The 14,593-nt window shown below is 35.7% G+C and overlaps 2 protein-coding genes and 1 pseudogene across 3 annotated transcripts; all 3 read right to left on the bottom strand.

Moving 5' to 3' along the window:
• Positions 1-300: 300 nt before the first annotated feature.
• LOC111481053 lies at positions 301-3,156 on the bottom strand (annotated as a pseudogene).
• A 709-nt stretch (positions 3,157-3,865) lies between these two features.
• Positions 3,866-4,972, bottom strand: LOC111480871 (protein EXORDIUM-like 1). The gene has a single exon (XM_023126084.1). The coding sequence runs from the start codon at positions 4,970-4,972 to the stop codon at positions 3,986-3,988; it is 987 nt and encodes a 328-aa protein (XP_022981852.1). The 3' UTR covers positions 3,866-3,985.
• A 3,229-nt stretch (positions 4,973-8,201) lies between these two features.
• On the bottom strand, positions 8,202-10,470 carry LOC111481192 (RNA-binding protein 38-like). 2 transcript variants are annotated; one of them, XM_023126557.1, is made up of 6 exons: positions 10,017-10,470; positions 9,816-9,939; positions 9,641-9,740; positions 9,318-9,357; positions 9,001-9,217; positions 8,202-8,301 (listed from the first exon to the last, which is right to left on the bottom strand). In XM_023126557.1, the coding sequence occupies exons 1-6, from the start codon at positions 10,464-10,466 to the stop codon at positions 8,237-8,239; spliced, it is 996 nt and encodes a 331-aa protein (XP_022982325.1). In that variant the 5' UTR covers positions 10,467-10,470; the 3' UTR covers positions 8,202-8,236. The 2 variants fall into 2 exon arrangements, with proteins under 2 accessions (XP_022982325.1, XP_022982326.1); XM_023126558.1 differs by having other exon boundaries at positions 9,001-9,214.
• Positions 10,471-14,593: the final 4,123 nt, after the last annotated feature.

Below are 14,593 nucleotides of genomic sequence, written 5' to 3'. Positions count from 1 at the left end.
TTTTATTACTGAGGTGACTGAGGCAGTAAATACCTTCTCCGAGAGAGAGGAGGAGGAAGGAGAAAGCAACGGAGGATGAAGTTTCAAGTTACAAGTTCCAACTAATGGCACCTACAGGTGTCGGTGTCAAGGATTGGGGAAGGAGGAGGTGGAACGGGAAAAGGCAGTGAAACGTGAAAATTAATGCCAGAGCTCTTCTTTTCAACGCTGGGTAATTTGAAAGTTCAAATCTTCCGGGTTACCCTAGTGACTTCATTCAACCAAAACTTAGGGAAAAGGAAAGCAAGAAGGAAACAGTACCCTTTTTTTCCTTTCCTCTTTACCAACACTTGACTCCAAAATTGGTCCTCGTTTCTGTTCCAATGACGCGTAATCCTGCCCTGTAAATAATCATTTTAAAAAAAGCACAAAAAAGAAGTCATTTACCAAAAAGCTAAGATATAAGTGGAAGGGAATTTATTGAGATATCAATTATTGAATGAGCCAACTGCAGAAGAAGATAAAGTTTGGGAGAAAAAGAAATGGGTAAAAAGGTAACCATATGAAGATGGAGTCTATGACAAAAGGCATAAATAGTGAAATTTTGCTTCAAATATTGAAACCTGGTACAAAATTTCAGGTACCCAAATCAACAAATTTAGTCCAATGGTCGATGTTATTGCCTCTGTTATTAATCACAGCCCCCACAGCCTTATCACCATTCATCAGCCTCACCCACACCCCATTCTTCTCTCCCTTTTATGTCCCTCTGAAGCAATGTTATAAACCCTCCGTTTGGTTTTCTTCTCTCTACTTTAATTAGAAAGAAAGAAGGAGAGGAAGCAGACAAGGCAGGTCCTTTTTATTCCATTATTTTCCTGAGCCAAGCGACGTGACACTTTATACGACGCCTATAAAATAATATTACTCGACTAGTGAATCCATGGATCCCTTCCTCTCCTTGATTGGGCCTAATTCTGAAACAAAGCCCACCAATGAAGCAAAACAGGGGAGGGAAAAGTGCTTTTTTTCTTAACCAAAGTCCGTAATAAGAAGCAAATTCATACATTCATCAGACAAGATTCCCTTACAGATTAACCGAGCTCTTCCATCCAGTTCCTGCAAAGGAAGAAAAAGTGGAGGTAATTTCAGTAAACGAATCTTCTTGTGTAAAATGAGTGTGTCGTTAACCAATCATGACAAGCACTTAGATGCTGTATCTTAAATCCTATATGGAGATGTCATGGACATGCAACGTCAAAAGGAAAGAGACAAGAGGAGCTTGGCTATGAATGATGTTTGGCAACCCAAATTCCAAATGTCATTTCATCATCATCAACAGTTCTCTTCAATCTATACCTTTAGCGTTAACACTTTTCTACAAGCAAAGAGCCAATTCTATACTCTGCCCACTTCCTAGAATAGAAAATGGGGTAGCATGAGAAGGGAAAATAACAAGATTATGGGTCTTGAGATATTGTTTAAGATATCTCTAAAAAACAAGCCTGCAAACACATAAATAGCTGGATAGATCTCGAGTCAGTAACCATTCGATCTAACTAATGAGAAACAGAGTTGAACTAACTAATAATTCAACCTAGTATGAGAGGAATTGTTGATTTGCACAATTAGTCATCACGCTTGGTTAAAAAGCCAGTGGCACGAAGCTACCATGTGCCAGATTATGACTGAACGCCCTTTAAGTCATAATCCAAGCTAGAAGTGACGCATGCGCCCCTCACATGATTGTCGACCAGTCGTAGGGGTCTTTTGGCCCCAAACTCATTACTACAAGAAAGTTCAAAGGATTCCTGAAGTGTTTAGAGACATATAATCCCATCTACAGAACATGATGACAAATCTAGAATTTGAAGCAGAACAAATGTTCAATCCCATTCCCATGAAAACAAAGCCAATACCAGTCTCTTTACTCTCAGGCCAGTGAAGATTTACTAGTTATAAGCATAAACATTATTATTTATGAAGAGCAACAATGAATAACTTGCAAGCCAGAGCATTGAGCTTGTATTTGATCTAATGAAATAGAACTCATTGACCATCCAGCCTTTAGAAACAACATAAAAAATTCAGAAAAAACTTCACAGAACAAACTTTGTGTATCCTAAGGAATATATGAAGAGCACAAATTTGCAACAAATGTAAACATTTAACTGATAATATACAGACCATTTGATGAGCCATCCAAAGAGGAAGTGCTGCATAACGGGAACTATATCCTGACTGTGAATGGAGTTGGGTTTCAGATACTTATGGTCTATCAACTGTGACGATCCAAAAACGAACGACAGGAAATGGTAGTCATCGCGACCCCAAACACCTTGGGAACCCGCAGGCTCCAAGCAATAAGCCAGCTGCAATTACCTCATTAACACAGCCGGGTAATCCTCCTCCTTGATTACCCCAATTTTGCCAAGCAATACAACCAGTCCGCGAAGTTCGTCTCGTGGCCAGTACCATAATCGATTCGGCTCGAATTCCCGAAGCTGTCGGTGAAATAGGGCACAATTTCTATGGCAGCTGACTAGAGATTCTGGGGGAGAAATCGAAACATCAAAAGAACCGCTGCTCCCACCATCCGCGCATGCCATGTTCGATATGAGAGGTTTCCATATGCGCCGGTGGTATTTCGTCGACCAATTGAATCAGAGTATCAAGAATCGAGACGATGGAATTAACATTGTCGAATTGGAAGCAAGGGTCGGAGATTTTCCGGCATCGAGCGGATTCGGAAAAAGCGACAATGAAACCTAGGAAATTTCTTCCGGAATCGGAATCGTGGAAGTGGCTATATCGTCGGGAGAATGGATTCTTTTGGAGGGGGCTTGGAAATGGTAATGGTGAGGAACGACGGAGACTCTACGGAGAGAGAATTATGGATTGACTCGAACGGTTGTTGGCTGGAATGCTAGCCACCGGAGTATGACGATGGGTTGGCGGCCGGAAATTAGTGGGAGCGCGGAAAATGGGCGAAGGATTTAGGAATTCTGGAGATTTCAAGTCATCAGAATCCATTATTTCGACGAAATTCCGCGAGAGAATTTTCTCAGAAAGGATGGAACTAGAGTTCCAGGCGACGGAGGACGCTGGAAATTGGAATTCTTCGCCGGATCCTTGAACACGGCGCCATATAGCTGCGGCGGGAGCGGGAAGCACACCAAAAGATTTAACCGTAACAAAAGCCAAAAACGTGTAATTCGCTATAATTTTTTTCTTTTTTTTTTGGTAGAATTAACTCCCTGATTTTTTTAATACAATAGTAATATATTTAAATTTTTTAAAATTAACTAATTTATTATAAGTAAATTTAATATTATTAAATTTTAATTTTGTATCCAGTAAAACAATAAAATTTAAAAATTTATGTTTTAAAAATATCCAATAATTTACTACCCACAAAATTTTAAATTTAAAAATTTTAAAAATAAGCCTATACAAATTTAAAAGTTTATTTTAAATTTTTTTTACCTATTTTCTTAGGGTAGTTTGTTGTCTAAGAGAATAAATATGATTTCATTAATATAAATAAATAAATATATATATATATATATATAAAGATATTAAATAATTATAATTTTATATTTTTATGTTTTAAAAATATTTATCTCTTTTATTGCTTTTTTTTTTCTATTGTCATATCTCTCTAATAAATTCTTTTTTCTTTTAAAACTTAATTTTTATCTAAAATGTTAATCTTAATATTTCGATTAATTTAGTTTACAATAATTTCATTTTAATTAGAAATAATTGATTTTAAATTAAAAATATATAAAATCACCAAACATGGGACTTAAAAATCAACCGCAATATTCTCCATTCACACAACATAATCAGAAAAATAAAATACATATTTATTATAACCTTCTTTAAATTTGTGAATTATATTTATAAAATGAAAAAAAAAAGTATAAATAAATAAATCATTCCATTCCGTACAACATCAAGTACGACGTCGTTTAATCTCTTCATATTCTCCCGTTCCAAGTCCTCAAACCAGAGTAGAACAAACGGAAGTGATCGGATCAACCAACGCCGGAAGCAGAAACTTCCGTCCATTGCCACCGACCGCATTATAACTCCCTCCGCTGCCAGCATCCACCAGAACCTCCCCGGGATATCCCGGAAAAGCACCTTTCCCGAATATTCCGGTGCAGGCCGACGCCGCCTCCAACGGAGCTTCCTTCGGCCCCTGATAAAACCCATCCCCAAACGGATTCGTCGCAGTTCCGGCGAGAAGTCCGGCCAAGTTTATAATAACACCGTCCATTCCCACATCCTTATTCGGCGACACCAACGGCGGATTCTGTGGACCGTACACCGGACGATGAAACGGCCAGGCACATTGCCCCGGACATTGAATCGCCGAATTCCCCACCCAAATATACCCAAACTTATACCGCTTCCCCTGAATCGGAGCTCCGGCGGAAACCCCATGTGACCCACATTTGTTAAAACAGAATCCATCGACCGTGACATCCGCAGCCGTTAAAACCACATTGATTGCATATTTCCGCCGACCCTTCAATGCCAGAGCAAGAACATGACGCTTCGTTAGCGATTTCCCAAGGGAATATTCCCGATCATGAATCTGAGAACCCAAGGAGATTGAAAAACGGGAGGATTTCTTGAAACTCCGAGCAAGATTATAGTATTTGTTAATGGCGGTCCACCAAGTGGAAACAGAGGGCTGCCGGGACATGGCCGATTTGGAAGCAGAGAGGGAGGCGATGAAATCGCCGACGATGGCTTTTTGGGAGGGATTGAAATTGCCGTACCATATGAGATTGATGGTTATATTGCCGGAGAGAAGTCGGCCGCCGTGGTATTCAAAGGGAAAGGAGTCGAGATCCAGGGGATGGTCTAAGAAAGCAAGGTTCCTGGCGGCGTCGGCGGTGGTGGCAGTGGCGGCGGCGGCGGAGAGCGAGTGAATTGAAGAAGAGAAGAAGAAGAGGAGGAGGAGAGAAATGGAAGCCATAATGAAAATTTTGTGCGTGGAGACGAAGAAAATGGAGATAAGGGTATTTATTGTATACGGAAGAGGAGGATGACGCGTAATAGTGCGGCGCATGATGGATTTTTAGTACTCTGTTTTAAAGTCAAAAATCCAAATTAATTTTATTTGCATTATTTATTATTTTGTTAACAAAACATTGTGCTATAGTCATGGTTTGTGTGTGTGTGTGTTTTTTTTATAATTAAATTAGATTTTATATGATTATCCACGTCCTACAATTTTAGTCGAGCTACTACGAAGCCAATAATACGTATTATTTTATCTCTGACCGCTCAACTTGACAATAAATTGAAACAACTAGATATTAAAAGCGTCTTTCTCCAGGGTAGTATACGTTCTCACGTATAAATGCAACGACCTTACCAAATGAAGTTGGTAAGCTTTTTATGTTTGATTTATCGAGCATGGTTTGAATGTTTTTACATCTCGTCTTGTATGTGGATGATGTAACGATTATTTTTATCTTATTTAATTTTGAATAATTGAAAGCGGCTAGAATTTATGATTATAGTTGAATAAAAAAATAATGAGTATAATCAAATATGAAAGAAATAATTAATTATTAAATGTTTATAGGTGAAATAATGAGTGGTAGATGCAACAATTTATTACTTTTAATCGAGAATGCTCCGATTTATGCTAAATTATTAAAAAAAAAATTTGTATTTTATCTAAAAAAATACTCAAAAATTTTAATAATATTGGCGATGAAACTTATCTGGAGACTTTAAGTGAGGTATTGAGATGGCTCGATGAAAAAACATGGTCGACAACAAATAGAAAAAATGGCTAGTATGGCAGTCGGGACAGCAAATTAAGGTGTTCAAATGACTTGAAAATCCGACCAACTCGAACTACTCGGCTCAATCCAAACTCAAACTAAAAAGATTGGGTTGGGTTAGATTTTTTTTTTTTTTTGTTAGAATGAAATTTTGGTCAATCTGGGAGTTTATTTTTTATTTTTTGTTGAGTCAACTTTACTGACTCGAAAATAAAGTTACAACCCACCTAACCCTACTTTTAAAATTATTATGTGAACGTCTGATATTTAAGTTTTATAAGATTTTAATTATTAACGTAACATGTCTGGTAGATAATTATAATTTTTTTAAAATAATTTAATAAAAACAACCGGATAACTCAATTCAACCGAACCCAGAAATAGAGCATTGGATTGGGTTGAGTTAAGTTAAGTTTGGTTCGGATCATCAACCCAAACTTTTTTATTAGTCCAAAAGATTTCTTCAATTCGACTCCATCTAACTCGTGTGTGCCCCTACAGCAAATTATAAAGATAAACGTGACCACAATTAGTATGAACACGAACCTCTATTTTATGCTAATTTTTTAATTACTTTTGTTTTTTACGTCAAATTGCATAAGATCAATGGAAGGAATTTGCATGGCGCTTGCAAACATTCGAATAAAGTTTTTGTGGATAATTAGGCCGGATCTAGCGGCGGAAGACAAGGCGGTGCTGTCGCCGGAGTTATTGGAGGTGACCAAATAAAGAGGGATGCTAGCAAGCTGGTGCCCACTTGATTGCCCTTCTCCGCCGAAATTGGAATGGAGATTGATAGCAATGTGAAAAGAAGGAAGATCCAAAAGTACGTCGATGGACGAGGAAGAAAGTTGACGAGTGGAAAATTTGGTGTTCGACGATACCACAACCAACCGTGGTTTTTCGTGTCGGCATGTACTCAAGTTAATTTGAATACCGTTTAGTAAATAAGATAGTAACCGTCACCTTAAAAGTTCAATGGCTTGACTCCCACTCTACTTAAACGTTATTTTTAAGAGTGTGAAAACCTCTCCCTAGTAGACGCATCTTAAAACCGTGAGACTTATAACGATATGTAACGGGCTAAAGCGGATAATACCTGCTAGTAGTAAGCTTGCCCTGTTACAAATGATATCAGAGCCAGACATAAGGGTAGTTTGCTAGCGAGGACGTTGGGCAACTATGAGACTAATGACAATACGTAATGAGCCAAAATGAACAATATCTGTTAGCAGCAAGTCAAATACAAGGCAATGTGTCAGCAAGGACACTAGGCCTCCAAGGGGGTGTTTTGTGAGATCTCATATCGACTAGGACTTGAGCGGTTACAATTTAGTATTTAGAAACCTAAACACAATCAGGGTACCCTAATAGATACATTTTAAAATTATGAGTCTAATAACGATGGGCTTGGACAGTTACAATTTAATATTTAAAAACCTAAACACGATCAGGAGAGAGTATATTTCCAAACTAGAGACGGTGGTTTTTTAAGGGCCTTAAAAGGTGTAATTTATTTGATGGCCCATAGTATCAACATGGGCCTTAAAAGCTGAAGTTCCAAATTCGAATATGGACGAATATTAAACGTCTACAAGTGTTGATCAATAAGTCAGAAGTTCTGATATGTGGTAATCACTACAAGGAGAGTAAGATTCGGAATACCTTGTTGATCGAATATCTCAAGGCAAGAACATTGTTTGAGATTCGAATCACTCCACAAACAAGATCGATCATGTCTAGCTTGAATGATTCTTGTTGATCAAATATCTCAATGCAAGAACACTTGTTTAATATTCGAATCACTTCAAAAGTAAGATTGATCATGTCGAGCTTGAATGATTCTACCTGCAACCTAAACTACATAGAATTGCAAAGAAACTTAGTCATTGGCTAAAGAAAGCACAAATGCTCCTTGTACTATATATTTTCAAGTCTATTACAAATACAACATACATGGCTTTATATAGCCTCAAAATGAAACTATTAAAGGCATTCCAAGAGTTGTAACACTCATATTTAATAGTCAGAATTAATCATTATGTAATTATAACCTAAAGTAAATAAAAAGTCTTAAAATACATTAATGAAATACAATAACTCTAAATTACTCTAAATGGTAATCTACCCAAAATTTAAATGTGGCATGAATTGAAATATCTTTTGAAAATTTCAACAATATTTTCTTCACATCTTCATTGAAACATATTATATGATTGGTGTCTCTTGGTTCATATCAAGTTCATACTTCGATGATGATGAAAAAAAAAAAAACTCTCTCTAAAAATTGACCTTGAGCCTCAGCAAGAGATAAAAATGGGTGAAAAAAAGGATCTCAAATGGATCAAGTTGTCAACTTTTTACAGTTTTACTATCTCCACCTTTTCTTTTTTTTACTCTAACCAATAATTTCGGTTTGGCTTTTGACATTCTTATTCTGTATGTCAAGTGGTCGGACTTTCTCCAGCTCCAGCTTCAGCTTGCTGACATGTCTGAGATGTCTGAGAATCTGAAATTAATATATATTTATTTTTATATATTAATGTTCAAAACTTTATGTGAATAAATAATAATGCTTTATTTTAATTTAAACGTTACGAAAGTGGTCCATTTTCAAACGCAGCTGGACACAGCTACCCAAAATGGAAATTAAGAAATAAAATATAAAACAAAAAAATAAAAAACACATTATTCAACTGTAACCATTAATAACATAGGATATATTTAGGTTATTACCTTATTTTTTACGAACATAATTAAAATTTTGAATATTTATTAAATTAGGGACTAAATTGAAAATTTGAAAGAATAATGAGGGGTAAAAGGGGTATGTATTTGGTGGTAACATTATTCCTAATGAGGGTATATGGACAAAAATGGAAAATTAGAGGGGAGAAAACGAAAAGGGAAAGAAATTAAGGGGGCAGTTGAAAAATAAAAAAGTTGGGGTTTTAGAATAAAAGGGGGTTGAAAAAGTGACATGGAAATGCAGGTGAGTTCAGTAGCTGTCTGTCATCAATTTGCTCTCAACCATTTCATTGGCCCCAATACACAGCTCATTCACATGGCTCTACCCTTACCTTACCCACATGGCCCCCACTTTTAACCCTCTCGTAACAAAACGATGTGACGGTAACTAAGACGTTTACTTATTTTTAACTCAATTTCTTATTGAAATTTATAATTTAACCTAATTCATGATACGTACCTGCAGGAGAAAAGCGGTGCGATACGAGAGGAGCTTGAGGGTAGTTGAAGGAGGGTTCGAATTGAGCTGGGGGAAGCGTCGGGTAGTACATGTAAGACGGAGGAAGACGATGTTGATGAGACGGTGAAGGAATGGGAAATGTTCGAGAATAGCCGTAGAAATATGGGGATTGCTGATAGAATTGTGGTGGTCGGAGTTGTGGATTGTACACTGTCTGCTACAATAATTCAATGTGTTCGATTTAGTTTGTGTGACGCCTTTCTAATCGTTTGAGTAAATGCCACAATCAAAAAAAAAAAAGAGAAGACGAAACTCACTTGCTGGTGGTAGTTATAATCAGAATTGTAACTCGGGTATCTGTAAAATAAAAAAATAAAAAAAAACGGTAGGTCACGATATACCCATCTTCTTGAATAATCTCTCGTAAATTTATAACTTAAAAACATCGAATAAGTCAAAAAGCTATAGTTTTAGCTGTTTGTTGTTGGTAAGTTGATTATTATTTTGACTCGTCGTGACCACAAGATAGGATAATCCACTAAAACCAACAACCTACCCTTCTCCAAACAAAAGTTCTAAACTTTTTTACCGCTCATTCCGACACGCAAAATTAAAAGTTTAGAGTTAAAACAAAACTAACCCGTATGGTGAATACACAACCGGAGGTGGCGGAGGAAGTGGCGGGAGGTTCAACTGCAACGGCGAAGCTGATTGCACATTTACGCCACTCTGATGTCGTCCTTCACAAAAAAAAAAAAAAAAAATCATAACGAAAAACTCATGACATCAAAAACTGAGGGAATTGAATTAGAAACCTCGTGGAGGCGAGGGACGAGGGCGTCCCAATGCAGCAATATTACAATTAGCTCGTCGCCCGTCAATGATCGGGTTAGGATTCAAACAAGCCCTTTTAGCCGACTCGGGGTCACGAAAAGTGACCTAAAGAATCGAATCAAAACGTGGTTAGAAGTGGAAAAGGTTAGGAAAGAAGAAAGCAAAAGGGGAGAGTAACTCACAAAGCCATAGCCTTTGGATTTAGAGGTAATTTTATCGGTGATTATAACAGCTTCAAGAATGTCACCAAATTCCTCAAAATAACGCCTCATTTCCTCGGTGGGAGTCTCCCAAGCAAGTCCACCCACGAAGACCTTAGTGAAAGTGGTGTCTCCAAATTGCGATCGGTAATGTGGGTAAGCCATACCCTCCCCAGAAACGACGTCGTACACGAGCTTCTCTTCTTCTGCATCAAATATCACAGCCGGTGAACCACACGGTTTAAGCCGTTGGTGGTTATAATTTGATAGATTGTTTGCAGAGGAGAGAGAAAAGGAGGAGAGAAAATCTCCGACAGCTGCAAACTCTAATTTGCTGGATGGGGAGGTGGAAGAAGTGGGTTGGTGGGTGATGGAATCGGAAATGACAGGTGAGTGAGAGAAGTGCTTCTCTGTATTTCTCTGTATTTGCATTAAAATGCACTCTCCAACTCTCCAATCAAAATCATTATTATTTAATTTCATGATAGTTGAGGGACTGTTTGTGCAATTTTTATTTATTTATTCTTTTAATGAGAGCTGATCTGGTGCTTTGCTTTGGACAGCTGATTACTTCAGTTTAATAAATGAGTACACTTTCAATAATTAATATGTCCACACAATCACTTCACTAATTTATTATTTTTTTAAATTACTAAAAAAAAATTAATAATATTTTTAAAAAAATCTAAAAAATATCCAACAATTAGTACATTATTTTAAAAATATCTTTAAATTTTAAAAAATTACAAAATTAATTTTTTTTTTTTTTTTTTTTTTTACCGTCTATCTACACATCACACAGATACTTTCCATTAATTTTAAAAAAAATTAAGAATATTAATTAAATATTCGAGGAAAGGGAAATGAATGGAGGAGCATTAAAAGAGGGTCAACCAAAGATGGAGGCACGACCAAGGTTTAAGTAGTAATTGACCAACCAAAGTCATTTTATTTATTTATTTATTTATTTATTTATTTGTGTGGAAAATGGATGGTTTATGATATGCATGTTCCTAAGCTAAATATATTTTAAAATTTTATTAGAAATAACATTTAAATTTAATAATTAATTTGTAAAAAAATTGCTTTATTTTTTAAACTCTTCTAAATTTTTATTATATTTTAAATTAAAATATTAACCATTTTATTTTAATTGGGTCAAAATTAAAATTTATTTGAAAGAAAAAAAAAAAAAACACAGCCACCTCAAGCTCTACTCAATGAAAGGGTAGAATGGGGAATTTCAAAGCTGCAAAATTTCAGAATACAGCGCAGTGGAGGCTGCAAAATCCCTCACCCCTATCCTTCCCTTCCTTGCCCTCTCCCACTTTTGGCATTAATTCTCACCCTAAACTCGGGTCGGGATTGTATTCTCCGTCTTCTTTCTAGCCCTACAAGACTTTCAATTCATGTTCCGTCTCGATCGGTTTAATGCTTTCAGGTTGCGGTCAGGGATACCTTATACGTCTCCATCTATGATATTAAATTGAGTTAAAAACATATTCTAATTTCTGACCTGTTTCGTATTCGAGTCCACGTGACGTTTATTTTTTTACTCTATAAATATTACCGTGTAACATAGTAATTTTCGTTAACTTTATTGATATTATAATGATTATTGAAAGGTTAAGAACATGCAGCCATGTTGTGATTTTTATTTTCTTTTTAAAATCTCATATTTATTTATGAAATCATTACATCTTTTATAGAAAGATATGATTTTCTCATAAAGTTGCCTTTTTCTATAAATTTTTTTTTTTGAAAATACCTAACTCATTTATTATATTCCTTCCCCATAAATAATATTTTTTTTAAATTAAAAAAAAAACAAAACAAAACAACTACTAGTTTTGGTAAGTAGGTGAGTATTCAAATCTCGATTTGACACCGATAGAAACGGTTATCTGTGGTCTTTTTACGAACAACCGTTGTAATTATAATATCGCTGTTAAGAAAGGTTAGTTCTTAATTGAGCGATTAAATTTTTAATAAAATTAAATATTTGAAATTTAATTGGATAAATTGGAATACCCCAGTTGGAGGGTGGAATGAAGTATTTATTATAAAGGTGTGGAAACCTCTCTCTAACATATGCGTTGTAAAACCGTGAAGCTGACGGCGATATATAACTGGTCAAAACGGAAAATATCTACTTATTATTGTTTTTGTTTGGTCAAATAATCTGTTGATTTATGAAATTTGAATGGTTTTGTTAAAGGGTATTTTAGTCTTTTTGATACATCCTAATTAATATTCGAATATATTGTTAAATAAAGAAAGTCGGTAAACAGGTATTTCCATACGTCCTAGTTCTGGGTTCAGGCCCATTTTACAGCCCATTAACGATGGAGACCAACCCATTGGGCTTTCACCAATTCCATGGACCTTGTTTGGGCTCAGGCCCAATTGAGTAAAATCGTACGTGTGAATCTCTGACACGGTCAAATGTCGGCGGTAATTTCAGTGTTGAAGATTATAATAATGTCGGAAGAATAATGTTTTTGAGTTTGATGACATTCTTAAAATTCCTTTTTGCCCATTCTCTGCCATTATCATATTTTCTAAGCCCCCCATAATTTCACTTATTTATGAAACCCCCCCATCCCCATATCTCCCTATTTATTGTCTACTTTAAACTTTAGCAACTATTTGCAATTATAACCTTACATTTTATGTTACATTGCAATTTGTACCCACTAGCCATCTTCCACTTAAAAATCGACCCTCAAAATATTTGAAAATTTCACAAACGTTCCCCTCTCCAACTGATGTGAGATTTCACAATCGACTCTTTTTGGTCTAATGTCCTCACTCACACATTGTTCAATGTTTAGTAACTCAAGTCTTCCACTAGCCAATATTGTCCGTTTTGGCCTGTTAATCTCACGGTTTTAAAATGCATACGTTAGGGAGAGGTGTTAGCGAGAACGCTGGGCCCTGAAGGGTGGTAGATTATGATGTCCCACATTGATTCGGGAGGAGAACAAAACAACCTTTTATAAGAGTGTGAAAACTTTTCCCTAACAGAATCGTTTTAAAGCCTTGAGAGGAAGTCCGAAAGGGAAAACCCAAAAAATACAATATCTGGTAACGGTGGATCTGAGACCTCACGAGAGGTTTTCATATCCTTATGAAAGAATGTTTTGTTTCCCTCTTCAATCGATAGGGATCTCAGCCTAAATAGAATTTTGTTGGGTTATAAATGGAGGGTTTGGCTTTGGTTAATGGTAACGTGACCATAAATATAGTTAGTTGAAATATTTAATGATTTTATAGCCATAACTCACAACCCTCTCCCTCAAGTTTGTCTTATCATAAATGGACCGATGTGGGACATTTTTAACCCCTCATTCACGCCTTTAATTTCACCCTCATTTTTTTAATTAAACTATAAATTTATTTTAAATTTAATAATTTTATGTGATTAAATTGACATTTTTTTTTATAAATAAATTAATTGATTAGACATTTATTGGAAGATTCAATTAAATATTTTAATTTTAAAAATAAAAAATCAATTTTTATAATTTTTATTTTATTTTGTAATTGAAAAATCCAAACCCTAAGAAAAAGAAATAATAATAGGACTTGGTCCATTCCATGTGTTATTGCAATCAATCAAAAAAAGTAAAGAAGCATGGAGTTTAGTATGACACGACATATTCTCTTTTCTATTCGATTTTTAAAATTTAAGATACGAGAGATAAAAATGTTAAATTTCACCGTCAAAATGAAAAGATTTACTCGTGCATATCCTTTATCGATCAATCGAGAAACTCATATCAAGATGAACGAGTTGCGAGGCTGTTAAGGCACAAAGGGCAAAGGGTAAAATTGTCCATTATAAACATTTTACTTATGTTAGACGGTTGAGGCACAAAGGGTAAAGGGTAAAGTTGTCCATTTTAAACATTTTATTTGTGTTGGTGTTGTGTGGAACGGGATGCTCCTATTAGGTTAAATATTTAGCTACAAACTCGTATCTTCCTTTTATTATCGTATTTTTTAAAACCAGTTACTGGGTAATAAGCTTAAAGGTTTTCTTATTGATGATAGCAATGATATTAACCGTGACCCTGATAAGAGCTTTTCATAATGATGAATTTGTTGTGGTCGTGATGCTCGTATTTTACATTTAACGTCTTTCTTCCGTTATTATTATCGAAAACAATTGTGAAAATTGCATTCGATCAACCCGAACATACTTCAACTGATTAAATCATATGCCGTCGATTTAGCTGAATCCAACTCGAACTTTATTAAATATCATTCATGCTCACAAGGAGAAAGCTTTTAGCCAATAAAACCCTAACATGTTGGGTTTTGGAGGGCTCACACTCCTAATAATACACTACAATCTAATCATGGTGTTGTAAAGAGCATTGATTGGTAGACTTTTCTTTGGCTCCTAACGGTGTGACGTTGCCCTCATTTTCATACAATGAATTGACACGTATTCTTGATTAGAGCTAGAGATGTTCACGAAATGTGGCTGAAACAGAAAAGTCTTCTCGGTCTTTGTCCCCGCATTCTTACGAAATACATCGTTTCTAAAAACT

Source organism: Cucurbita maxima, unplaced genomic scaffold (genome assembly GCF_002738345.1).
Source record: "Cucurbita maxima cultivar Rimu unplaced genomic scaffold, Cmax_1.0 Cma_Scf00006, whole genome shotgun sequence".
NCBI classification, from domain to species: domain Eukaryota; kingdom Viridiplantae; phylum Streptophyta; class Magnoliopsida; order Cucurbitales; family Cucurbitaceae; genus Cucurbita; species Cucurbita maxima.
This window is presented reverse-complemented; position numbering and strand designations above follow the sequence as displayed.